At 37.5% G+C, this 26,155-nt stretch overlaps 1 protein-coding gene across 1 annotated transcript in view; it reads right to left on the bottom strand.

The window, feature by feature from the left end:
* VPS41 (VPS41 subunit of HOPS complex) overlaps window positions 1–26,155 on the bottom strand; it is a 197,177-nt gene that overhangs the window by 104,766 nt on the left and 66,256 nt on the right. The window contains exons 6-7 of the mRNA XM_049781729.1: window positions 8,183–8,257; window positions 1,276–1,338 (exon numbers count right to left, since the gene is read on the bottom strand). Of these exons, the coding sequence (XP_049637686.1) occupies window positions 1,276–1,338; window positions 8,183–8,257 (138 nt within the window). The remainder of the gene's footprint in view (window positions 1–1,275; window positions 1,339–8,182; window positions 8,258–26,155) is intronic.

Genomic DNA, 26,155 nt, shown 5'->3' with positions numbered 1-26,155 from the left:
TGTCCCTGCCTTGCGTCTATCGGCTCTCCAATCTGTACTGTATATATGGTTTCTATATTAATTTTCCTAAAGCTCAACTCAGTTTATGCCACTTCTTTGCCCTTAAACATTCAATAATTTCTCCTTATCTACAGATGAAATTGAAATGCTTTAGCTTAACTATAAAGCCAGGCCAATTTGTGTCTACAATTTTCCTGCCAGGTCAGGAATTTTATGCACCATCTAAAAGAAACTATTTGCCATTTCCTGAACATAGTTTGAACTCTTAGGCCTCTCCATTTCTATATTGTTCTTCCACATACAAAACTGGCATTTTTCTCTGTCCTGTCCATTTATTAAAGCCCAGTCAAACATCACTCCATCTGTGAAGCCATTACTAACAAGTACAACAGAAGAGGCTTTTCTTAACTTTGGATTCCTTAGTGATGTCTTTGGGTCTTTAATCAGGAATTCATTCTCTGTATGTGTGTTTATCACCTTTCCCACTACAACAAGATTTCTTATAAGCCAAGATCACAATCACTATTTCTTTTTTTTTATTTTTAACTGACAAGCATCTTAAACTTTTTTTCCAAATAAATTCTTTAACTGAATCACCATGAGATAAGTTACAAAGTTGTTCATAATTAAGTTTCAAACAATGCTCAATACCTTTCTCTTCACCAGTGTACATTTCCTGCCACCACTGTCCTCAGTTTCCCTCCCACCTTCCCCTCTGCCTCAATGGCAAACACTTCTATTCTCTCTCTCTCTTCCTTTTCTATCTTTTAGACATTGTGGTTTGCAATATTGTTAATGAAGGGGTTTAATGCATAGTACTTTACTTCCATACAACATCCAGTCTTTGTCCAGAGTAATCATCTCTGACTATCACCGGCACAGTGGACACTTCTCTGTCGTAAATGCATTCCTTCACTATTGGGGTGAGCTTCCCACCATGAACTGGTTCTACTGGCCCAAATTAATTAATTAACTAATTAATTATATTCTAGATATTAATACCATACTTTTTTTACCATACCTTATTTTTTAATAAGTGATCATTATCTATCCCTCTTCCACTGACTCATTTTGCTCAGTATGATGCTCTCTATAATCCATGTATAAGTAAGTTTCTATCTTCTAGTTTCCTTTACAAAATTAAATAGTACCTCATATATTTTAATTTTTGAGTAAAGATTACTAAAAAAATTAATGCATGGCCGACATTTTCCAAAGTATTAAATCTTTATTACATTAACTGAAAAAATAGAAAAGTTAAAACCAAATACTTACTTTAATGGGGCAGTCAAATGTCTCATGAAATTCTTCTCCAGAATATAGTCCAAACACCTGTACCTAAAAAAAGTAAATAAGCCCTTTTAGTTCACTGTGACAGCAACAAAAAAGGCACTAAGTTGGTGAGAAATAATAAAATTCATTTTTTAAAAAGCAGAACATTTCATATTCAAAATTTCTTGTGATCTCTATTAAGTAGCCAATGAAAACAATTCTATCAAAGCTAAGATAACTCCACTAAAATTAAATTCTATAAGCATTTCCTGAACAGAGTTCCCTTTACACACCACAGATTTGTTTTATTAAGTAGATGCCAATTTTAAAAGGTGAAAAATAAACAATCCTTAAAAATGATAAATTTATAATAAAATAAGGCATAAATAAAAGAGAACATATCTAAAAAAAGCTCTAGCAAATAGGCTGATACTATTTTCTAAGTAATGGGTTCTTTTATTCAAATTGTCATTTATTATGATTTTGAGGGAGAAACAGTGAAGCAAAAATGGCCTTGTCGCATAACATTCAGACAGGTAGTATCTAGTAAAGACTGTAAGATTAAACTTTTATATGAATCTTTATGTAGAATAAGAAACACTTTCTTCCACTGTCTTAATTTTTATTCTTTAACCAAAAAAGGGCCAAATATTCTAACTTCATAAGACCAATTCTATAAATACAATCTGTATCGGATAGGTGATTTGTAAAGCTATGGATATTTTGGTTAGTTTCATCAATATGGCAGCTACAACTAATTATATACCACTTATACTACTAAAAGTATAAGTTGGCAGTGGTGGTGGGATTGGTGCTGGAACACTTTATGTCTAAAACTCAAACTATGAGTAACTCTGAAAACCATGGAGCTAAAATAAAATATTTTCTAACATAAAAAAATAGCAAAATCCAAACCATTTTACACTCATTTCTTTGCTCTCCATTTTTATTTATTTTGCTATTTTGTCTTTGTGATTTTCACACTTAGATTTTAAAAATAAGTTATTCTAGAGAAGAAGATTGTATTTAGGACTGGAGAGAATAGAAAAATGGTAGTCACTAGGAAAATCCTCAAAACCCTTTCCAGCGGGGCGGGAGAGATAGCTCATTGGTAGGGTATTTGCCTTGCAAGCAGCCTATCCAGGATGGACAGTGGTTCGAATCCCGGCATCCCATATGGTCCTCCGTGCCTGCCAGTAGTGATTTCTGAGTGCAGAGCCAGAAATAACCCTAAGCGCCGACACCGCTGGGTGTGACCCAAAAGAAAACAAACAAAAAAGCCTTTTCCAATTTGCCTTAAAAATACTTAAAAAGAGAGTGCAGTGAGTGAGGCGCTGCCTTGCAAGGAACAACAAACCAGGTTTGATCCCATACACCACACAGAATGCCCAGAGTATTTCCAGGAGTGATCCCTAAAAGCAGGGTCTGGAGTAAGCCCTGAGCGTCACTGGGTATAGTCCAAAAACAAACGAACGAACGAACGAACGAACGAACGAACGAACGAACGAACGAACGAACGAACGAACGAACTAAAATAGCAGGAATGAAGTCTTGGTTGTTCCATCTAGGAGAGCATCCAATGAATTCTTCACAGGAAAGATGATTGTTTCTATTGTCTTAACCCATGTAGTGTTAAGAGCATGAGGAAAAATGTTAAAATCATAACCCCCTTCACGAGGAAAGCTGCCTAAAATAAATCTCCTTAATAAAACGCAACTGGATCATTGTTGATTCTAGTATAATAAATAACAAGCAAGAAAAATAACAATGTTTGCTAACCCTATGAAAAAGTCTTCTCCCAGTTTTATAACATGCAAGAAGGCAAAAAGAATACCCAAGGTCTGTAAAAAGAATACTTTAGTATCTTTTTCTTTTTTTGTTGTTTTTGTTTTTTTATTTTTTTTGTTTGTTTGTTTTGTTTTGTTTTGTTTTGTTTTGTTTTTGGCCACACCTGGCAGAACTCCTGGCTGGTTACTTCTGGCTCTGGGCTCAAAAATGTCTCCTGGCTTGGGGGACAATATGGGATGCTGGTATTTGAACCACCATCCATCCTGGGTCGGCTGAGTGCAAGGCAAATGCCCTACCGCTGTGCTATCTCTCTAGCCCCTTACTTCAGTATTCTTAAATATACCAGAATTCAAATTACTTGGAGAAAAACCAGACTTTTAAAAATGTTTTAAAAGTGATTAGAAAAGAAAGAATATCCCAAATAGTAAAATAGATCCTGTTATTCTCCCTACATTATAGGAGAAATAGGTTGCGGCATTAACTTTAACTGAAGTTACCTGAACATCATCACACAGCTAAAACTTTGTAGGATATTTCTATTCCTACTAACAGAGCTGCATTTTGACCCTTTAAGACATATAGAACCTTCTTAAAATTTTAATTATCATGGCCAGACAGTGCAGGATGTAAGGCACTTGCTTGTCTTGCACATGGCTGTGCTGGGCTTAATCCTTTGGCTCTACAGTTGGTCTCAGAAGTAATCCCTGAGCACAGAACCAGGAGTAAGTTCTGTGCACCACCAGGTTTGGTCCCAGCAGCCAAAAGAATAAATAAATAAAAATAAATAAATAAACTAAATCTGGGTCAAGCTGGTGACAATAGAAAGAGCTGGGATGGAAAGATTTCAGAAAACTCTGAAATGCAGCTATGTGTCCTTATAAATGCAAAATGTATCCTACTACATGAGCAATAAAGAACAGAACTGACATTGAAAGAAAATCAAAATCTTGCTCAGACAATTACTTGTTTAAGTATACAGAGAAATGCTGCATGACTTAGCAACAACAAAAAAGTCAGAAGTGGGTAAGATAGTGGTGAAGAGCAGCCACACAGCGTACCCCATTTTTCGCCTTCTTGGTATTTTCAGAGGTATGCTTATTCATTCACCCTCATTTTGAACAGTTGAGGCACAATGCTGCAGGGGTGTGAAGAACCTGGGCCACAATGAGTGAAGAAAGGGAAGGGTTGCAATACAAACAGTTCCCCTGGACTGGGAATTCGCCATGTGTTGCCATTCTGCAACATCCACAGGGCTCCCACATGCCTGGGGCCCAGCTGCAGGTTGCAAGCATCAGGTCAAGCAACGCTCTTAGCCAAACACCATGGAGGCAGGCAAGGCTCAGAGACATGCTCTTAGCCTCTGCACGATGCTACCTCTGGCCCAAGTGTTATTGAGTTTCCTTGAGAAAATGAAAGCAAATGGAACTGAAGCAATATAATCAAAATCATAACTGAAGCCCACACTTCTGAAATTAAAACAGTACTTCAGTATATGGATCAAGGGCACTTAGGATGTTCCAGATGAAATTAATAAAAATAGACCCGAACAAGACATAACTTAGCACATGGAATTAAAAGAACCATTTATTGTTCTGTTGTTGTTATTGTTGTAGGTAGGCCAAACTTCAGAACAGGGCAAAAGTAAATTTTTAAGGTTCTCTTTAAAAAAAGAAAGAAAAACAGGCTTGTTTCAGAAACGTCTACACAAAATAAAATTCAAACTAAAGGGAGGAGTAACACCCAAGTTTTGAAAGAAAATATTTCAACCCACTACATTATGAAGGCAACATACACATGAAAAAAGACTATTAACCACATGGAGTGAGTTAGTACAGTGGGGAGAGGGCTTGCCTTGTTAGCTGCTGACCCTGGTTCAATCCCAGGTATCACTTATGGTCTCCCAAGCACTGCCAGGAGTGAATCCTGAGTACAGAGCCAGGAGTAAACCTTAAGCACTGCCAGACATGCCTGACCCCCTCCCCCAAAAGGAGAAAAAAATATTGTATATGTATAGACCCTAAAAAATGACTAAAACTGGGCCCAGAGAGATAGCACAGCGGTGTTTGCCTTGCAAGCAGCCGATCCAGGACCTAAGGTGGTTGGTCGAATCCCGGTGTCCCATATGGTCCCCTGTGCCTGCCAGGAGCTAATTCTGAGCAAACAGCCAGGAGTAACCCCTGAGCACCACCGGGTGTGGCCCAACCCCCCCCCCCAAATGACTAAAACTGTATTTTGCTGAAATAAAAGTATACTCTAGGGCTGGATGACACAGGTGGTAGGGCATTTGCCTTGCACACACTAGCCTAGGACAGACGATGGTTTGATCCCCCGGCGCCCCATATGGTCCCCCAAGTCGGGAGCCATTTCTGAGTGCACAGCTAGGAGTAACCACTGAGCGTCACCAGATGTGGCCCAGAAAGAAAACAAAACAAAAAAAGTACACGTTAGTGCCACTTATTTATGAAAACACACCACACACACAAATACACTGATCAATGTGTTTGTACGCATGCCAGAGGTGATCAAAATTTAGTATTCAAGCATAAAGAAGTCATGGAATTACAAAAGTAGAGAGCTGGAGAAATAGTACAGTGGTTAAATTGCTTGTTTTACACATGGCCAAAACCAGGTTTGGTCCAAGTACCACATATAGTCTACCAAGCACCACCAGCAGTGATCTGAGATCAGAGCCAAGAGTAAGCCCTGAGCACTGCCTGGCGTGAGTCCTCCAAAATGAAATGGACAGCAGTCAAAGAAACAATAAGCTTTAAACAATTACTACAACTGTTTAAAATTTACTTTCAATTACTTTAAAATTTAAATGTAGGGCCCAAATGACTGAGCACTGCCAGATGTGGCCCCAAACAAACAAGCAAAAACTTAATAGTAAACATCAGATGTCATTCTCAAAAGGATAGTAATTGTCATTTCCACACTAAAAATTTAAAAAACTCATAGGGGCTCAAGTGATAGTTATGTGGGTAAGGTGCTTATCATTCATGTGCTGACCTGGGCTTGATCCCCAATACACCATAAGGTCATCTGAGCTATGCTAGGTGCAGAACCAGAAGTAATCCGTGAGCACTATAAGGGATGGCATAACAAACAAATTTTTGAAAGATAAAAAAGGAAAACCTAATGTCACTTATCAATATAGTTAATTAGATATTGAGAGTTCACCTCTGTGATAAGTGCTATATTTCCATCTTCACTAATTACCAGTACATTAAAAATAACATGGGCCTGGGTAAAGGACCAGTTACATATATATTTATTTTTTGAAAAATGTGTTTTCAAATCAGTGAGTGATAATAAAATAGTAGAAAATCACTTTTTAAAATGTTACATGGCTCCACACTAAACATGTCATTTTTAAGCCTGACTGAAATAGGAAAAGAGATGTGCCTGTCAGGACGTGAAGGGTCACTGCATTACCCTCCAGAAATGGCAGCTAAGTATCCACTTTGCAACATCAAATAATTCAGCACTGAGTGCTCCAAAGCCTCTTCAATGAAGTGCTGTGGTAAAAATATTCTTTCACACTCTGGGACCAGAGAGAGTTCAGAGATATTGAAATATGCAAAATCAGACCCTATATGTGCCTGGGTTGAGTTCAATCCCCAGTGTCAAATGGTTCTCCAACGATTTCTGAGAATAGCAGTCAAGACTGCCCAATGTACCTTGGCACCAGAGGAACTCGCAGTCCCCCAACTTTGAACCCTTGCCCAAACCACTGACCAACCAGAGATTCCCACATTCCCCGGCCACTACTTCGGAGGATCTCCTTCCCCTAAAAAGAAGAGTTCTTTTAGAATCCAAACACATAAATATCCTTTCAATAAATTAACTCAATGAAATTCAAGTAATCACTTTAAGAAAACAAAATGAAGATGATCAGTCTCACAAATATACAACAGAAAAATGTCTCATTTATCTGAATGAGTTTTTTTCAATTTATGTCTTACAACTCCTCCCTCCTGTCTCTTTGAATATCTGGTTCATCTCAGAATTTCAGGCAGTAGTGGAGAATTTGATAGTGCTTTCTGAAATGCACATGTCACAATTTAATTTCAAAATATTCTTTAGGAAACATTAGGCTTAGATATATAAAGTGCACTCTTGTATGTCAAGAGGACTTCATTTTTCTTCTGTTAACAAATTAAATGGGTATAAATCTTTCATACTGAGTACATTGTTTTTAATTTACTCATCCTAATGACCCACTGAATTAAGATCACATAAAAACCACATAATTAGATGAGGAAATGTGCTGTATTCAGAGAGAAATACATTATGTTCTGCCATGATTCTTAATGTTCTCTCTTCCCCAAGTGTTATTTTACAAAAGGAGCTTAAATACACCATGCATTAGAATTTTATCATCACAAACCAACATTAGGAAAGACTTTCATTGACTGGAAAACAAAAAAAGACATTCTTATAAGTGGAGAATCAATCACCAGAACCACTAAATGTCACAGCTCAACATCAGCAAGAAGCACTGATAATTGTTAGTTATATACAGCACAAATGATGTATGTCCTTGGTTGAGAAAGCGGATGCCAGGTTTTTAGAAAACTGTACATATATTGATTTTACATTTATTTAATGTGGCCATTGTAGGACACTTTATTCTTCTGATAAACTATGATTGCTTATCAAAAGATTCTATAATTCAAGAGAAGCATTCATAACTTGTGTGCGAAAATGAAAACCACCAGCCCACAGAAATCATGCCCACAAAATCCAATTTTGTGGATTTACGGCAGAAAGGCATTCAGCCACTGTCTTGCAAGAACTGCAGACTAGTCACTGAAGTAGAAGTGGCACAGCAGTAATGATTAAGGTGACATGTCCCCCTGCCAGAGCTGTTAATCAGCTTAATACTAGTTACATTATTGACATTCTTGTAATTACTTTTCCTAAGGCACATTTGTTCAAAATATATTTTACTTTAATTATGAGCAATTGGAAGCAAGTTCAATACCCCAAAAGAATAATACAGATTCTCCAAATGCAGGTGGGATACAGTATACAGAGGGCTTTTCCAAGCACCTGCAAGCGGACACCACTCCCTTAGCATGGACACTGTGTTTTCGACAAGAACACATCCGGTTCATACCTTGCCATCCTCTGAACACACACCCATGTGCTCTCCACTTTCATCCAGGCTGATCTGGTTTATCTTCACAGGGCTCTATTAAAACAAAAACACACAAAAAGCATCAGCAAAAAACATGTCGACTATAAAATCCCTTGGCTCTAGGTAAAATCTAAGTAACACAAGTTGTGTGTAGCTGCACATTTTACCCTTTGCAAATGACAATAATAGCTTTGTAATCAAACAGGTAGAAAGACTAGAAACCAACCACTTGCCAGAGTTCATACTCAGAACTTAAATTCTAGATAAAGTGTTCTTGTATGTTCCATGACCAATTTGTACTGTTCTACATACTCCACATTCCTATAAATTCTTTCCCAGTCAAAATACATGAAAAGAACAAAAGTAAACTTAAAACTTATGATGTAGAGCTGAAAGCTGGCAATCTTGGGAAGAGGGGCTGGGCCAAGAACTAGGCCTACAGAACCCATGTTTGCTGTATCCATCATCCATAATCACCACTTTGCCTATGGCCCTGCTTCACCATTGCTTTACAATTCTCTGCAGAGATAATAATCTAAGCAAACTCTGGGCAAGCCAGTATTTGAGTTGATACAACCATGACTTTTTTGGAGTGAGAGTGGGCACCCCTCACACACACATATCGTCTTCTATTTCTGAGAGACCCAGCAGTTGTAACCCACCATTACAAGTCACAATATTATCAATAATAGTTTGAATTCCTGGACTACACCAGAACTTCATCTGTTTAAAACTGTCCTCCCAGTAAGAACACACAAGTTAGACGTCAATGGATAGCTGAAGTCACTTAATGTTCAGAAACAAATGAAACAAGAGAATCATCAACTAACAGCAAGAGCTTACTAAACCTCTGACAATGATTTAATGGCCTCATTGGAGATAAAATAATATTCACAGATTTGCTTGTCACTATACATCTTTTTTTGTTTGTTTGTTTCTTTGTTTTTGGCTACACTGGTGATGCTCAGGAGTTACTCCTGACTATGAGCTCAGAAATCATTCCTGGCTTGGGGACCATAAGGGATGTTGGTGGATCGAACCATTATCCGTTGTAGACTAGTGTGCACAAGTCAGACGCTGTACTGCTTTGTGCCACTACTCTGGCCCTATATACTTTTTTTTTTTTATTTTCCTCTCCTCCTCTTCCTTTTTGTTCTCCTTCTATATTTTTTTTTCCTTTTTGGTTTTTGTGTCACACTCGGCAGCACTCAGGGGTTACTCCTGGCTCTATGCTCAGAAATTGCTCCTGGCAGGTTCAGGAAACCATATGGGATGCCGAGATTCAAACCACCATCCTTCTGCATACAAAGCAAACATCCTACCTCCATGCTATCTCTCCGGTCCTCCTTCTGTATTTTTAAACGATTTTGCTCACATTTATCTGGAAACGAGTGAATTATGATCAACTATGTCAACTATGTGATATATAATGATCTTTTAATAAAGTAAATTTTAAAAGTCATGATATAAATACGAACTTCAAAATCTGGCTTATCAGTCAAACTTTTGGTTCTTCTATGATTAAATAATTCATAAATGATTTAGCTATATCTATTTCTAGTTAATAACTTCATTATACAGAATTTAAAAACATTAAATTAAAAATTCTGTGAAGAATCACGCTTCCTACTTTGGATTTAATTCCCAGTGTAAGTACAGAGCTGTATTTTTAATTTTACAGCACTCCAATCCTGTATATACCACCAGCTATTTACTTCCTAAGACATTCATATTGGTATTTTCTAGCAAAATTCAAAATCAATGAATACTGACATTAATTAATGGTAAAATTCCTATTTTTCCCTTCTTAAATGAGTTTCCAAACACTTGACAAAAAGCCTTTGAAAAACAAACTAATCATGAAAATGAAGTAATCATCAGTGACATGGATTGAAAATTATTTTTTAACATGTAATATTCCAATAGCTTGGTTTGCTAATAAAAATAAATGGGAATATACAGAACTGAATGTTATATACTACCACAATGGAAAATAACTGAACTGGTAGGTGACAATCAGAGTAGATCAAAACACCCTGACCTCAGATGAGCCACAAGCTGCAGCTGCTGAGGGAAATTCCTGGCCAGAGAGAGGAGCAGCTAGTAACAGGGCCTGCTCTTATCTTGAGTCTTCCATCTTTACACAAGCAGCATTCTTGATGTTTATGTTTTACCTAACAACTAAGCCAGAGCCTTAAAAGTGCCTTGAAGGTTAGGAGATATCTGTAGAAACAGATCCTTGTCCTATTTACAGAATCTACTCCAGTTTGTGAAAGGAAACCATGACAGAAAGAACAGAGTGACCAAAAATGAGTGAAGACAGGCCCAAGATGGAGATGGAAAGTGAGCACAGGCAAGAGCAAACCCAATATGCACTTCAGCAGCACTGAGGTTAGATATCTGCTGTTACTATCTCCCTTATCCCCTCGACTTTTGTTCACCAAACATGATTCTAAGAACCTGGCAAATTTACTTATTTGCCAATAATAAATTTAATTTTTTAATAATTTTTATTTTTAATTTACTTCATTTATAAATTTATTTATCCTTGGCAAATGTAAATCTTGCCTAGCTCTCTGACTGTTGTTTAACTGGTTTTGAATATAGTCTGCCTGATATTGCAATTTAATGGGTGCAAGGAGCCCAATCGATGCCAAGGCATCATCCTTCCTGCCTGATATGACATGTATAATCCACATGTGAGCACTTACACAGAAAGTTAAATTGGTTCAAATCAAATACAAACAACTATTTGTATAGTACATGCCTAGTGCCCAGCAGCCACATACTGGGGGGTTTGTTCTAGGAACCAAACTATTTTTATTACTGTGGAAACTTCTATTGGTCCATGTTATTCCAGGCCTACATAAAAGTGCCAGTGTTGAAGCCAATCCTTGAATGTCCTTGGTATTGGAATATTGTATGCCTAAGACTTCTCTATCACTAACTTTGTAAATCTTGGCTTTTTAATTAAAAAAAAAAAACTTAAAACTAAACAATAAGGTCCCCTCCTTTCTACTTCTTACACAGTCAATATACCGATATATAAAAATCAACATTGTTTGTTTGGGGGCTCTGGTTATTACAAAAAAGCATGCCCTACCAGTGGTCCTCAAACTATGGCCCGCGGGCCACATATTGTATTTGTATCTGTTTTGTTTCTTCATTGCAAAATAAGATATATGCAGTGTGCATAAGAATTCGTTCATAAGTTTTTTTACTATAGTCAGACCCTCCAGTGGTCTGAGGGACAGTGAACTGGTGGCCCCCTGTTTAAAAAGTTTGAGGACCCCTGCATGCTAACAGTCTCTAAATTACACACTGAGTCATATCCAAAGTTCTCAGATACCAAATGACAGATCTTTACAGTCTAAGAGAAAGCAATCCACAGAACAATTATGGCTGCCCCACACTAATGAAAATGTGAGGTCTCAATAATTTATCTGAGCTGCTGTGGAACGACAGTATTCCTAAACAAAAAGTCTACAGTTTAAGCACTAAAATCAACCAATTTCATTACAATTTGTTGAGCAGAAACTATACTGCCTGATTAGTATTAGATTAGGGGGAAGATCATACCTACAATTATGAAAAGCCTTCATCTCGCAGTAGAAATTTACTATTTATTCTATCAGTGATCAACTTTCAATGACGTATTTCCTAACTACTAATAAACATACATTTTTCTTAAGTATGTTGGAAAATCTGCACTGCTTTAAGCAGTTTCTGATACATCTTTCTCTTGTCAATTTTCTCCAGTGCTTGCTCTATTTTTAAAATTTTGGTATTTTGAGTTACACAGCTACATTCAGGGAGTACTCCGACATCTGCACTCAAGGACCACTCTATGGAAGCTGGAAATCAAGCCATGGTTGGCCATGTGCAAGGCAAGTGCCCTGTACTCTCTCTCCAGCTCCTGCTTATTTATTTTTTAAGGTTTGAGGTCTTCACTACATGTTATATATTTGGTCTTCTCTACTTGTTTGCAAAATAAGTACTGCTCTATGTCTTATATATTTAAGTCTTTCCTACTTTCAGGATTCATTTTATTTTCTTCCAACTGGATTTAATGAGCCTGGTTTATTAGGTAGTTCATCCTTTCTCTGCCCTTTAATTCACTTCTATTTTCAGTGCATCATGCTCTAAGAAGGTAGTTACTACAATTTCTATCCTCTTGATTTTATGGAGAAATATTTTAAAGGCCAGAATGTGATCTATCTTAGAGAACATCCCATGTGCACTGGAGAAAAATATATATTCATTTTTCTGAGGATGGAAAGTCACACACACACACACACACACACACACACATACACACACACACACACACACACACACACACACACAAAGAGTTTGGTATTTGTTGGATCTGCCTTGCCTTAAAGTAGACCCTTCAGCTCTTCCTTTAAGGTTGGTTTCAAGTCTGTAAAGTTTCAGCACTGTTATTTATCCATGAAGCTGATATCCTTCCTTACAGTGTGGAGGATAGCAACTGCCAAAGTTGTAAACAGACGAGATGTTCCTACCCCATAAGACTTCAACCACATTGACCCTAAAAGACCACATCGCCAAGACCTGTGTGGCAGATCAAAGGCAAATGCCTGTCTTGAGACAGCATGTCCAATTTTAAATACATCATTTAAGGGAATGAGAAACTTGGGACAGGGAGACCTATGTCTGGAAGCTGGCCAACAGGCGGTTCCCTGCACCCCTCTCCTCCTGTGGCCAGTTCCCAGGGGAGGTTGGATTTTTTGAGAGCCCTTGAATAAAGGTATTACAAAAGCAAAGCAAAAACATAAAATAAAATAAAAATCCTGAATGTAAGTCTGGCTGAGTGAAGTACTCTTGGTAAAGCAATCATTTCCTTGAGTTGCATCGCTATATTCCACCACTGCTTTCTGGATTTGAGTGTTGCTTGTCACAGATCCACTGTAAATCTTAAGGATGCTCCTTATGTAATTTCCCTTTTTGGTCTTGCCACCTTTGTATTCTATCCCTGTCTTTGGTATTCATCATTGTGAGTAAGGAATGCATTGGGGTATTTTTCTTTGGATATCTTATAGCTCTACTTTTTCAGATATGCAGCATTTGGCAGCAAGCACTTTTTAGTCAGGAACTTTCTGCTTTGATGTCCTTGAATGTTGATTCTTTGTGGGGATTTTATTCCTGGGTCTCCTGAATTATAATGATTCTTCTATTATTTTTGAGTCTATTCAGCTTTCTATTTTCATTGTTCATATTCTTTGAGAATTGTTCCCATCATCTGATCGTTTATTTTAAGGCTCTTTTCCAATCTCTACTATGGTATGGAGTTGTTATGCATCTCATCTTCCAGCTCACTGATACTGTCCCTAGAAGGTGTTACTCTAATTGTGAGGCTTTCCAGTGAGGTTTTCATTTTGCCTACCATGTTTTTCAGCCCTGTTATTTCAGTTACAAGTTTTCTCATTTCTACTTTCCTATCATCTTGACTCTTATTTGTGGTCATTCAGTTTGTTCCATGGTTTCTTTGAGTTCTATGAACATCTTCCAGATTTCCTTGATAAAGTCTCTATAGGTGGCTAGTACTTGTTGGGTCTTCAGGGCTCCCATCTTCTTTCTCTAAGAGCATGATGGCTCGCCAGGCTGCTCTGCAACTCTTGCTGGGTCTTGTCTGGGCTACAGGGCATGCACAACTTTTCTAAGTCAATTTTTTAATACTTTCAATTTTACTGATTTCTACATCTATTATACTAATATCCCCCTTTTATTATAGAATGAATTTTTAACTTATTTCTTTACTGATACATATTGTTAAATTTATCAATCATAAAATAAATCTTAATAATATCCTCTAAAGTCTAAATATACCACTGCCACATATTAGAAAACAGGAGATAGCATGTCTTTGAAATTATTATTTGCTCTTTGAGAAAAATGCCATTTCATTTATTTTTAGCTTTACTTGTAATGATTATGAGTTTTATTGACTTATTTTTAATAAAAACTAATATGATAAATACACAATATTTACCATTAGAAGGGTTCTCTTTGAAACCTAAGTATTATTTGAAGCACTTAGTATTCTTTTGAAGTTCCAATGCATACATATTTTAATCCTTCCATTTATATTAATTTGCCAGTACCTCCATATACTACTTTATTATTTTAAAGCAGATAGAAATTCATTTCAAAATTTTTCCACTACAAATATAGTCATATCTAGACCTCTTTGCTTTTCAAATAAAATTGGTTTGGTACTAAGAAACACTTATATTTTCTTTATTCCCTTCTTTTTCCCCTCCTGTTTTTGGACTACACCTGGTGATGTTCAGGGATTAATTATTCCTGGTGGCATAGTTGGAGAACCACTTAGGGTGCCAGGGATGGAATCCAGGTCAGCCATATGCAAAGCAAGTGCCCCACTGATTGCACTATAGTTCTGCCCCCAACACTATATTTTCCTTTTAAATGGGAAGTGCAATCAATGAAAGTCTTATGTTGCTTAATTTTCTTTTATCTTAGACCACTTTTCTCACATTTTCATTGCCAACATGCCTTTTTTTTTGGTTTTTGGGCCACACCTGGTGGTGCTCAGGGGTTACTCCTGGCTGTCTGCTCAGAAAAAGCTCCTGGCGGGCACCGGGGACCATATGGGGCACCGGGATTCGAACCAACCACCTTTGGTCCTGGATCGGCTGCTTGCAAGGCAAACACCACTGTGCTATCTCTTTGGGCCCCCAACATGCTTATTTTTGTTTGTCTTTCTACAATGTACTTTATGTTCACATCCTAATTTTTCATTCCATTCATTCTCTTGTGAGATACTGTACTTCAAAGCTGAACCTATTTTTCTTTCAGTAATAGGTTTCTTTTCAGCCTGTTTCTTTCCTTAAGATTATCTGGTAACATAGTGTTGACATTCATACATTTTAAACTGCTATTTTTTCATGTATTTTATGTGTTATACTCAAAAGTCTTTGTCTTTGTCTATCCAGAAAAAAATTTAGGTTTTCATTTTTTTCTCTTACAATAAGTTTTTTTTTTCACATACAAACAAAAAGTTTTAAATTACTATAATTATATTTGAATGATGTTTCTCACAAATAAATCCAATTACACTAATTATTAGGATAAGATAGTATGTTTATTTATATAGTATTATTTTAAAGTGAGAGTACAAATATTTTATATCTTAGTCATTTCAAAAAAGAACACTGAAAGCAATTTTAATAGTTAAAATGTGTTAGTTTATCATATTAATATAGAAGTAAATATGTATTAACACAAGAAGCAGAAATCTTAATATTTAAACTGTGTATTCCTAATTTTGAAATTGATTCACAGTGGTTATTAAAGATTAGGGATAACAAATAACACTGCAACTAACTACATATTTTTAAATATTTTCTTAGAGTAGTTTCTTTAAAAAGGAAAACTTGTGCTTACACTAATTAAGCCAAGTAAACAATCAACAAATATACCAGTACAACTTATAGATAAGCAAAACGTCTATGGAGTGGATAACATCAACAGTACTATAAAAATTTATTTGTTTAAAGCCAGAATGACAGTACAATAAGTAAGACATTTGTCTTGCATATAGCCAGTCTAGGTTCAGTCCCTGACAGCACACATAAACCCCAAAATCTTGCAGGAGCAATCCTTGGGCACAGAGTAAAGAGAAAGCCCTGAGCACTGCCAGATGTAGCCCCAAGCCAACAACAACAACAACAACATTTGAGTTAAAGTACAAATAAACCTCATGAAAACTAAAACTATGAAATAGTTTATCTATAGAATAAATGATGATTCATAAGTACCTACTTGTGGCAGGAATGTCCCCAAATAGATTAGTTCCTTTACACTGCTGCTGGACATTCAAATTGGAGAAACATTCTTAGCAATGTTTTCTAAAATTATATATTATTCACAACCAAGGAGATGATTTCACAAAGATGATTTTCACAATAGATGTCTTTATGAAATATAGAAATGGGAATTGAACTTTCAGCAGACTTAGCAGTCAAGAGAATTAACCTTCACTATCCTGTTAGGACTGGTTCTAGGTAAACATGATAGTTACAAATGCGACAATATTTACTTCACTTATAATATGTGAATTCAAAATACTAGCATTCATTATATGTGGGTGCCAAGATTAATATTCTTTGATCATGCCTGTCTATATTTTGTTTAACTTCTACAACAAAATTTCATCTGTAATCAAAAGACAAATATCAGAAAAGATTATAAAGTAAATTTGCTCCTCTGAAAGACTGTGTATTTTAGAAACCAACAATAACCATCACTGTTAAAATCGTCACTTTGGGGACAGCAACAGGTATTGTTCTACTTTGAGTAACTGAGTATCATCACTATGCACAGCAGTTTCTTTAACAATTCCACGTGCATAATAACTAATAACATTTCAAAATTACAAAGATCAATGGCACCCAACTATTTGTCACCAAGACAGGAACAAATCTCTTATGTATGTCTGTCGTTAGATCAGAAACAACAGAATACCAGAAACAACAATAAGGTAAAGAAACAGGAGAGAAGAAACTCTTACACTGACTTTTCTGATCACCTATTTTACACATTTAATTTAGAGCTGTAGTGGCAAAAGCTAGGAAACTGGTAGAGAAAGAAAAAGAACAGGAATCATAGGCCAAAAGACCAGAGAAAAATGGTCTCAGCTGTATTTTCCATTAGCTACAATTTAATTCCTAATGGAGACATGTTTGGAATTCTGGACAATATAAGTGAGTTTGTTCAAAAATCAATAATGTCATGCTGACACTATGTAACATACAAAAATGTTTCCTTAATGGAACACCCACCCCCCAAAAAAGATTCCAAGTAAGTGGGAGGGGGCAAGGACCAGCCACTTAAATGCAGTCCACTACAGGTGGTCTCAAGTTCTTAAATTTAAAGAAAAGGCCAAATTACCAATATGTTCACCTCATGTGATAATCAATTACCTAATGCAAAATGCCTGGGGAAAAAAATACACTTAGTATGGATTATGTCAGCTCTTTAATTAGGAATAAATTCACGGTCACTTCGAAAGCTGCTTTTAATGGTGTTCTTTGGGGCAACTGCATCTCCCCTGACACTCCTCATCATCCCACCTAAGCTATTGGTCCCCCAACAGTGAAGCTAAGAAATCAATCTGCTAATGTATAATTTGTAAGGCTCCTCTGACTAACAAATGGATAATTGATTCCTTCACAAATGCTGCATCCCCATGGACATACCGAGGAGTGAATAAGAAGCAGAAGATGGGATTTCATTTTCATTTTCTCAGACACCTGCTAGCTAACAACCCCAACATCTCTGGTTGTCTACATAGCTTTATGTTCTTTGTCCCAGTTAGCAAGCAAGCCGAATTCATATTACATGTATGAAAAAAAAATCTGTTTTCTCCTACTTGGGAAACATTCATTTTACTGTTTATTTGACTTCCCCTGATGATACATTCTGAAATTAGCCAGCCCTCTAGGTGGAAGAAGTTTCTGAAAAATATGACTAATTATGGGTTTTTTTCAAATCTACGAAACTAAACAAACAGGAACACTTATTTGTACATTTTTGCCTCCAACACTTTTTCATCAGAACAGCCTTAAACTCTAAATTCTCAAAGCATCTCAGTTGCTCTATGAATTCATCTCTAGGTTTAATTCAGGATGGGGAAAAAACTCAGCCTGGAAGTGAAGAGAACTATTGTGATGCTTTTCTTGAAAGTCCTAAAATATGGATGCAGCGGAAACAAGTGAAGGTGTGAAACTCCCAGGTAGTTCCTCACAAATTCTACTCTATGCTGTATTGCCTCCTCTCAATACAACAGCAATTGCCAAATACTCCCCCAAGTGAGGCCCCAAGAAGGTCCTAGTAACTCTACCAGCCTTATTTGACTCACAGATTTTGCAGACCAGTATTTCCTTGCAACCCTCTCTCTCTCAGCAAGGATCACCAGGCGCACTGATCACCAGGAGCATTAGAAATTCTCTGAATAAAGATGAGAATTCTTGTTTCTGTATGGGTCTATGACAAAACTAAATGCATCTAGCTTACCTAATATGTCATACTCCCCACAAAGAGGCTGATTATTTTATAAATTTTTATATTAATTTTATATTAATTATATATTTATAGTTCTATATTATCTACATGTAATATATTAATATATATTATTCTATACATATTCTATATTTATGGCTCTATAGTTATTAGTTCTATACTTTATGTAGTTCTATATTAGTTATTAGTTCTGTATTAGTTCTATCTATATATGCAATATATACTTATAAAGATATCACTATATGCAAATATGATGAGAGTATTACTTAGTCACAAAAAGAATGTTCTGTCATTTAAGACAACCTATGTGAACCCTGTAACTTAGAAAAAGATAATTTTTTTTTTATCTTTACCTACATGTGCATCCTTAAAGCATTCAACTCATAGAAACCAGGGGGCAGAGGAACAGGAAGACTATTCAGGGGTACAAGCCTATCATTGCAAAATGGACCTACAGTGCACTATATGTATCCTGAGAATGAAATAAAGTCAAGTGTAAGATTTTACTTAGATGTGAAACCTAAGAACTTTCCTGTCTCAATAGAGATCTTTAATTTTTTATTTTTTAAACTTTATTTATTGATTGATTAATTGATTTTGGGGCACATCTGGTGGTGTTCAGGGGGTCTCTCCTGGCTCTGCCTCAAAAATCACCCCTGGCAGGCTGGAGGACCAAATAGGATGTTGAAAACCAAACTGAGTCCCTCCCAGGTCGGCCAAATGCAAGGCAAACGCCCTACTGCTATGCTATCTCTCCAGCTCCCAGATCTTTAAATTTTTTGATTATTAGAAGGGAAATTAAATTTAAGTGGCTAATTTGTCTTAGTCACAACAAAGTTCTAATATATGATCATAATAAAATGGTTATTATGCAAAGGGAGGGATTTGTTCATTTAACTGATGTAGTCAACAGTTCAAAATAGCTATGTGTATCAAATCATCACAATGTAGTACATTTTAAACGTCAACTGTAGTCTCAAAACACTGTTTAATCTCCCTTATAATGAACAAAAAAATAAAATATTCTATTATTTTTTGCCTTTATAAAAATATGTTAAACCTTTACTGGCCATTCAAATATACTTTAATCAAGTTTCTCATTAAATCACTCTGGGTATGGATTAGACCTTTGTAACCAGTTAAGATCATTTGCCTCCTCTTCTCCCCCTGAAAATTCCAAGAGACATGATGCCCAGGGTTCAATGAGAATCTATGATAAGTGGCTCAGACATTCTCCAATGGATGCACCCAGCATCAGAGCAGGGCCTTGGCAGAGACACAGAAGAGGCACAGGCATGCGTGGTTTCAGGCCACAGAAGACAGGAGATAGATGCTCATTTTCTAAATCCTAACCACCTTTCAAAGCGAAGAGTGGGTTTGGAAGGGATTGCCACCTCTGACACTGGCACACTGCTAACTTCTCAAGCTGCCTTTTCTTTTATTAAACCCCATCGTAGGTCTGTGCCTGTCACCTTCCCATGGAAAAATGGCAGGAGACAGATGTGCACATGAAAAGCACTCAAGACAGAGATTCACAACATGGGAACTGATGAAAACATTACTTGCATATGAGGCCAAAAATGGAACTTTTGGTCCATAGCCCTTCTTTTAATCACATGGCAGAACTGTGCTGGATGCTAGTTACATGTGATCAACATAATAAAATCATCACTCCTGGGAAGCGGGGTAGTCACTGACAAGTGGCTTGTGTCCTAGGTGGTATCCTTGTGGAAGCTGACATAGAAAACTATCACTGTCCTTCTCAGTTAGGTGGATGAACAGCAAAATCAGAATTGATATTTATTTTTGCTACTGCTTATAATGCTCACTTGCTTAATATTTTAAGTGGAAACTCTAGGAAGTCTTCCTATATGATGTCCTGGTTATTGATTTACAATATTCAATATGGCAGGTGAGTGAGGAAAAGTCTAAGTAAATTAGTTTGAGCAGAAGCTCACCCTAGAATTCATATTGGAGTAATTACTTAGCTATTAGATATAGTGGAAGTTTGTGATGCCATGGAAAAATCAAACTAATTCAGTGTCTAAAAACATGAAATACCTAGGGATCTAACTTAACAAAGTAGGTAAAAAAAAATATATATATATATATATATATATATATGTGAAAATTACCAATCACTCCTAAGAGAAACAGAACAAGACAGCAGGAACTGGAAAAATGTCTCTGTTCATACACTGTAAGAATCAACATTCAAAATGATCTTCCTAACCAAAGCATTATAGAGAATAAATTCAATTCCTGTTAAAACTCCAAGGACTTAGAACAAACACTACTTTTAAAATCTGCATAAAACTATAAAGCTGTCCAAATAGCCAAAACAATTCTAAGGGGGAAAAAGAAATATGGAGAGGTACTGAAGTTCCAAACTTTGAATGGTACTACAAAGCTCCAATAATCAAAACTGTTTGGCACTGAAATAAAAACTGAGTCTCAAGAAACAGAAATAGGGTGCCCAGGGTGAGTGCATTCCCCTGGGGCCGCTCTACTTGGGCGTTCAGAGACCTCCGTGCCCGCCAACCTGCGTGCCTCTCCCCAGAGTGAGTGCAGTGCCCTGAAGCCGCTCCACCTGGGCATAAGGACCCCCCCGCACCCGCGACCCCCCCCATGCCTGTGCCCAGGGTGAGTGCATTCCCCTGGGGCCGCTCCACGTGGGCTCATGGAGACCTCTGCGCACACCAGCCTGCGTGCACATAGACCCCATTACCCGCCGCCTCACTCTCCTCTCCCCAGAGATCACCCCACTCAACCCGAGCTTAGACAGAGGAGGGCAGTTCCCTGGCAAGTACCTGGCCAGAGTCACCTGTACCAGACCCACTATGCGCCATTGGGACAGGCTGGAACCAATAGACTGTGTGAGCTTGGGCCTGCTACCTGGACCTTTGGGTAACCTAGAGCAACCTAGCCCCTGAGCCCCGGAGTGGACCTGAGACACCCCAAGGGCTGAGGGCAGCTACCGGGAGGGTTTGGCTGGGGGAATTTCTTCTGCTGAAGCTCGGAGGGGGCCGAGCTTCACTGACTCCCAGATAGGGGAGGGAACAGAGAGCTAGGCTCAACAGCGCCTGCAACCATTGTGGCCAGGAGCAGAACTGCACCGGCTGACAGGAATAAAGAGAAGGAAATTGACCAGACCCACTGAAGGAAGGCTGACTTCCAGTTAGTAGGGGGGGGGAGAAAGAGCTAGACTCAACAGCAACCTCCACCATTGTGACCAGAAGAGGACCAGCTCTAGCTGACAACAAAAGGGCAAAGCAACAAATCAGGCCACATAAAGAGCACAGGAGGAGCCAAACCTCAGCGAGCTCACCCAACATTCCCTCTAGAACCACCATCAGGGAGGGGACCCATTCCCACACCACAGGCGACCAAAACAGGCTGAACTAGAAGGCACAGCACTCCAAAATACACCAATAAATGCAAAGAAATATGGGTAAATAAAGGAGAACCCTAACATCTGAAGATACGGAGACAAACCCTAGCAAGTTTCCAAGTCCGCAAAATGCACAGATCCATGGGAATGCGACCTAAAAGCAGCAATAAGGAAGGAAATGCAAGAATTGATAAAAGAAATGAAAGAAAAGCTAGCTACTGAGTATAAGAAATCTATGGATGAACAAATCAGCCAAATTAAAGAAGAAATGTTAAAGAACATGAGAGATTCCATACAAAAAGAAGTGAAGGAATTAAAAGACAAAGTAACAAGCCTTATGAGCAGAAACACAGAGTTGGATAAGCACATTGAAGAACTCGAAGGAAAACTGCAAACAAAAAAGGATCAAGAAACCAACAAAGAAATAAAAGGCAAAGTACTAGAAGGAAAAGTCCAGTATCTAATGAACAAGGACAAAAGAAACAATCTAAGAAATGTGGGTATACCAGAAGGGGATGAAATAGGGAAAGGGGAAGAACAAGTAGTCAGAGAGATAATAGCAGACAACTTCCCCACACTCTGCAAAGAAACTTCAATGCTAATCCAGAAAGTGAAAAGAGTCCCTAATAAAATAGACCCTAATAAACCAACACCAAGACATATAGTAATCCAAATGGCAATAAATGAATAAATAAATGAGAAAGAGGAACTCCTTAAAGCAATAAGGGAGAAAAAAAACCTCAAGTACAAAGGTAGAGAATCAAACCAGATCTCCCATTCAAAATAATTCAAGCAAGAAGACAATGGAATGGCATATTTAAATGACTGAATGAAAGAAATTTCCAACCTAGGGTCCAATACCCAGCAAAACTATCATTCATATGGGAGGACAGACTAAAAACATTCTCAAACATGAACGAACTTGAACTATTTGTGCAAACAAAACCAACCCTAAACGACCTGCTCAGAGATAAATTACACAATCCAAACCCACGATGTTAACAAAAACCACCCTACACAACACAACTGCACAACAGTCCTCTCTCTCAATAATCTACATAAATGTTAACGGACTAAACTCTCCAATTAAAAGACACATAGTAGAGAGCTGGATTAGGAAAAATAAACCGGACTTCTACTGTCTGCAAGAAAAACACCTACAACTACAGGATAAGCACAGGCTTAGAATAAAAGGATGGAAAGTAATTATTCAGGCCAATGGAAAACAAAAGAGCAGAAATAGCCATTCTTATGTCAGACCAAATTGCATTCAACCTCAAGAAAGTGATCAGAAACAAAGAGGGTCACTACTTACTAATCAGGGGAACATCAGATCAAGAAGTACTAACCCTGGTCAACATGTATGCACCTAATATAGAGTCCGCAAAATATGTGAGGCAACAGCTTGCAAACCAGGAGAAACACATGAAGGGAAATGTGATAATAGGAGGGGACCTCAATACTCATATCACCACTGGACAGATCAACCAAACAGAAAAACAGCAAAGAAATAAGAGCTCTAATTGAAAAATTATAAGATCTAGGGCTAATAGACTTATATAGAGCCTTACATCCCCAGAAAGCAGAATACACATTCTTCTCAAGCCCACATAGAACCACATAGAACCATCTCCATGTCTTAGGATACAAAGCCAACCTATATAAGACCACAAATGTAAGGATCATTAGAAGTACCCTTTCAGATCACTATGCAATAGAGGTCAAAATTGACTTCAAGAAGAAGCAATGGAGAAAAACTAATACCTGGAGATTAAACAACATACTGATCAACAACAGCTGGATCAAAGAACAACTTAAGGAAGAAATAAAAAGATTCCTTGAGACAAATGATAATGAAGAGACAACATGTCAAAATTTGTGGGACATAGCAAAAGCAGTAATTAGGGGGAAACTCATAGCATAGCAATACAGGCCTATGTCAAGAAACAGGAAAATGACAAAACCAACAGTTTAAAAGATAACCTCGAAGAATTGGAACAACAGCAACAGAGAAATCCAACCATAACCAGAAGGCAAGAAATAAACAACATAGAAACTAAGAAAACAATACAAAAAAATCAATGAAACCAGGAGTTGGTTTTTTGAAAAAAATAAACAAGATATACAAACCGCTGGCAAAACTCACCAAAAAAAAAAAGAGGGAAAACACCCAAATCAGTAGAATCACAAATAAAAGGGGAGAGATTACAACAGAACCCCAAGAAATACAACATATCATGAGATCATATTATGAACAACTATACTCAGCTAGGCTAGAGAACCCAATAGAAATCGACAGATTCTTGGAAAAACACCCTCTTCCAAGACTGGAAAAGGAAGAACTAGAAAGGCAAAACAGACCAATCACTCAGGGGAAATTGAAGATACAATTAAAAAACTCCCTAAGAACAAAAGCCCAGGCCCAGATGGATTTACATTTGAATTCTATCAAACATTCCAAGAAGACTTACTACCACTTTTCCATAGGCTCTTCCAAACCATAGAAAAAACAGGAATCCTCACCAACAGCTTTTATGAGGCTAATATCACACTCATTCCCAAAGATGGCAAAGACACCACCAAGAAAGAAAACTATAGACCAATCTCACTAATGAACATAGATGCAAAGATACTCAACAAATCTTAGCAAACCGAATCCAGCACTTCATCAAAAAGCTCATACATCATGACCAAGTGGGTTTTATACCAAGAATGCAAGGTTGGTTCAACATATACAAATCAATCAGCATTATACATCACATCAACAACAAGAAAGACAAAAACCACATGATCATATCAATCGATGAAGAGAAGGCGTTTGACAAAATCCAACACGCTTTCAGGTTGAAGACACTCAGCAAAATAGGGTTAGAAGGAACCTTCCTTGGGCCCAGAGAGATAGCACAGTGGCGTTTGCCTTGCAAACAGCCGATCCAGGACCAAAGGTGGTTGATTCGAATCCTGGTGTCCCATATGGTCCCCAGTGCCTGCCAGGAGCTATTTCTGAGCAGACAACCAGGAGTAACCCCTGAGAACTGCCGGGTGTGACCCAAAAACCAAAAAAAAAAAAAAGAAGGAACCTTCCTCAAGATAGTTACAGCTATCTATGAAAAGCCTACAGCCAACATTATACTTAATGGCGAGAAACTAGAAGCATTCCCACTAAGGTCAGGAACTAGGCAAGGCTGTCCACTCTCTCCACTCTTATTCAATATAACCTTAGAAGTCCTAGCAATAGCAATCCGACAAGAGAAGGGAATCAAAGGAATCCAAATTGGGATGAGGAACACAAACTATCTCTATTTGCAGACGATATGGTGTTATGCATCGAAAACACTAACAAGTCCACAGTAAAACTCCTAGAAACAATTAACCAATACAGCAAAGTGGCTGGATACAAAGTCAATATACAAAAGACAGTAGCGTTTCTATATACAAACAATGAACTCATGGAGAGAGAGATTAAAAATACAATTCCATTTAAAATAGTATCAAAAAATATCAGGTACCTAAGAATCAACCTTACAAGGGAAGTGAAAGATCTATACCAGGGAAACTTCAAAACACTGTAGAAGGAAGTTGAAGATGATCTAAAGAAATGGAAGAACGTCCCATGCTCATGGATAGGTAGAATTAACTTAGTCAAAATGACAATCCTACCCAAATTATTATATAGATTTAATGCAATCCCTATCCAAATTCAGACACCATTCTTTAAAGAAATAGAACAATCAATTACAAAATTCATCTGGAACCACAAAAGACCCAGGATAGCCAAACATATACTGAAAAACAAGAAGCTGGGTGGCATCTCTTACCTTACTTGAAACTATACTATAAAGCCATATATAATCAAAACAGCATGGTACTGGAACAGAGACAGGACCTCAGACCAGTGGGTCAGAACAGAATTCCCAGACATAAACCCCCAGATATACAGCCAACTAATATTTGATAAAAGAGGCAAGAATCTGAAATGGAACAAAGAAAGCCTATTCAACAAATGGTGTTGGTACAACTGGAAAACCACATGTACGAAAGTGAAGATCGACCCATACCTCACTCCTTATACAAAAGTCAACTCAAAATGGATCAAAGACCTTGAAATCAGACCTGATAAAGTTTATCGAGAATAAAATAGGCAGAACACTCGAAGATCTATATAGCAAAAAGGTCTTCGAGAATGGAGCTCCAATGGCAAGAACTTTAGCATCAAACATAAACAAATGGGACTACATCAAACTAAAAAGCCTCTGTATGGCGAAAGAAACCTTACTTAACGCAAGAAGACAGTTAACAAAATGAGAAAAAATCTTTTCACTCGACATATCAGATAAAGGGCGGATATGTAGAACATACAAAGCACTCAGAAAGCTGAGCCCCCCAAAACCAAATAAAGCCATAAAAAAAATGGGGAGATGAAATGAATAGACACTTATCTGAGGAAGACAGAAGGATGGCCAACAAACATGTTTTCATGGAAAACATGCTCACCT

This window comes from Suncus etruscus, chromosome 10, assembly GCF_024139225.1.
Source record: "Suncus etruscus isolate mSunEtr1 chromosome 10, mSunEtr1.pri.cur, whole genome shotgun sequence".
In the NCBI taxonomy this organism is placed as follows: Eukaryota; Metazoa; Chordata; class Mammalia; order Eulipotyphla; family Soricidae; genus Suncus; species Suncus etruscus.
Note: the sequence above shows the minus strand (reverse complement) of the source record. Positions and strands in the feature narration are given on the sequence as shown.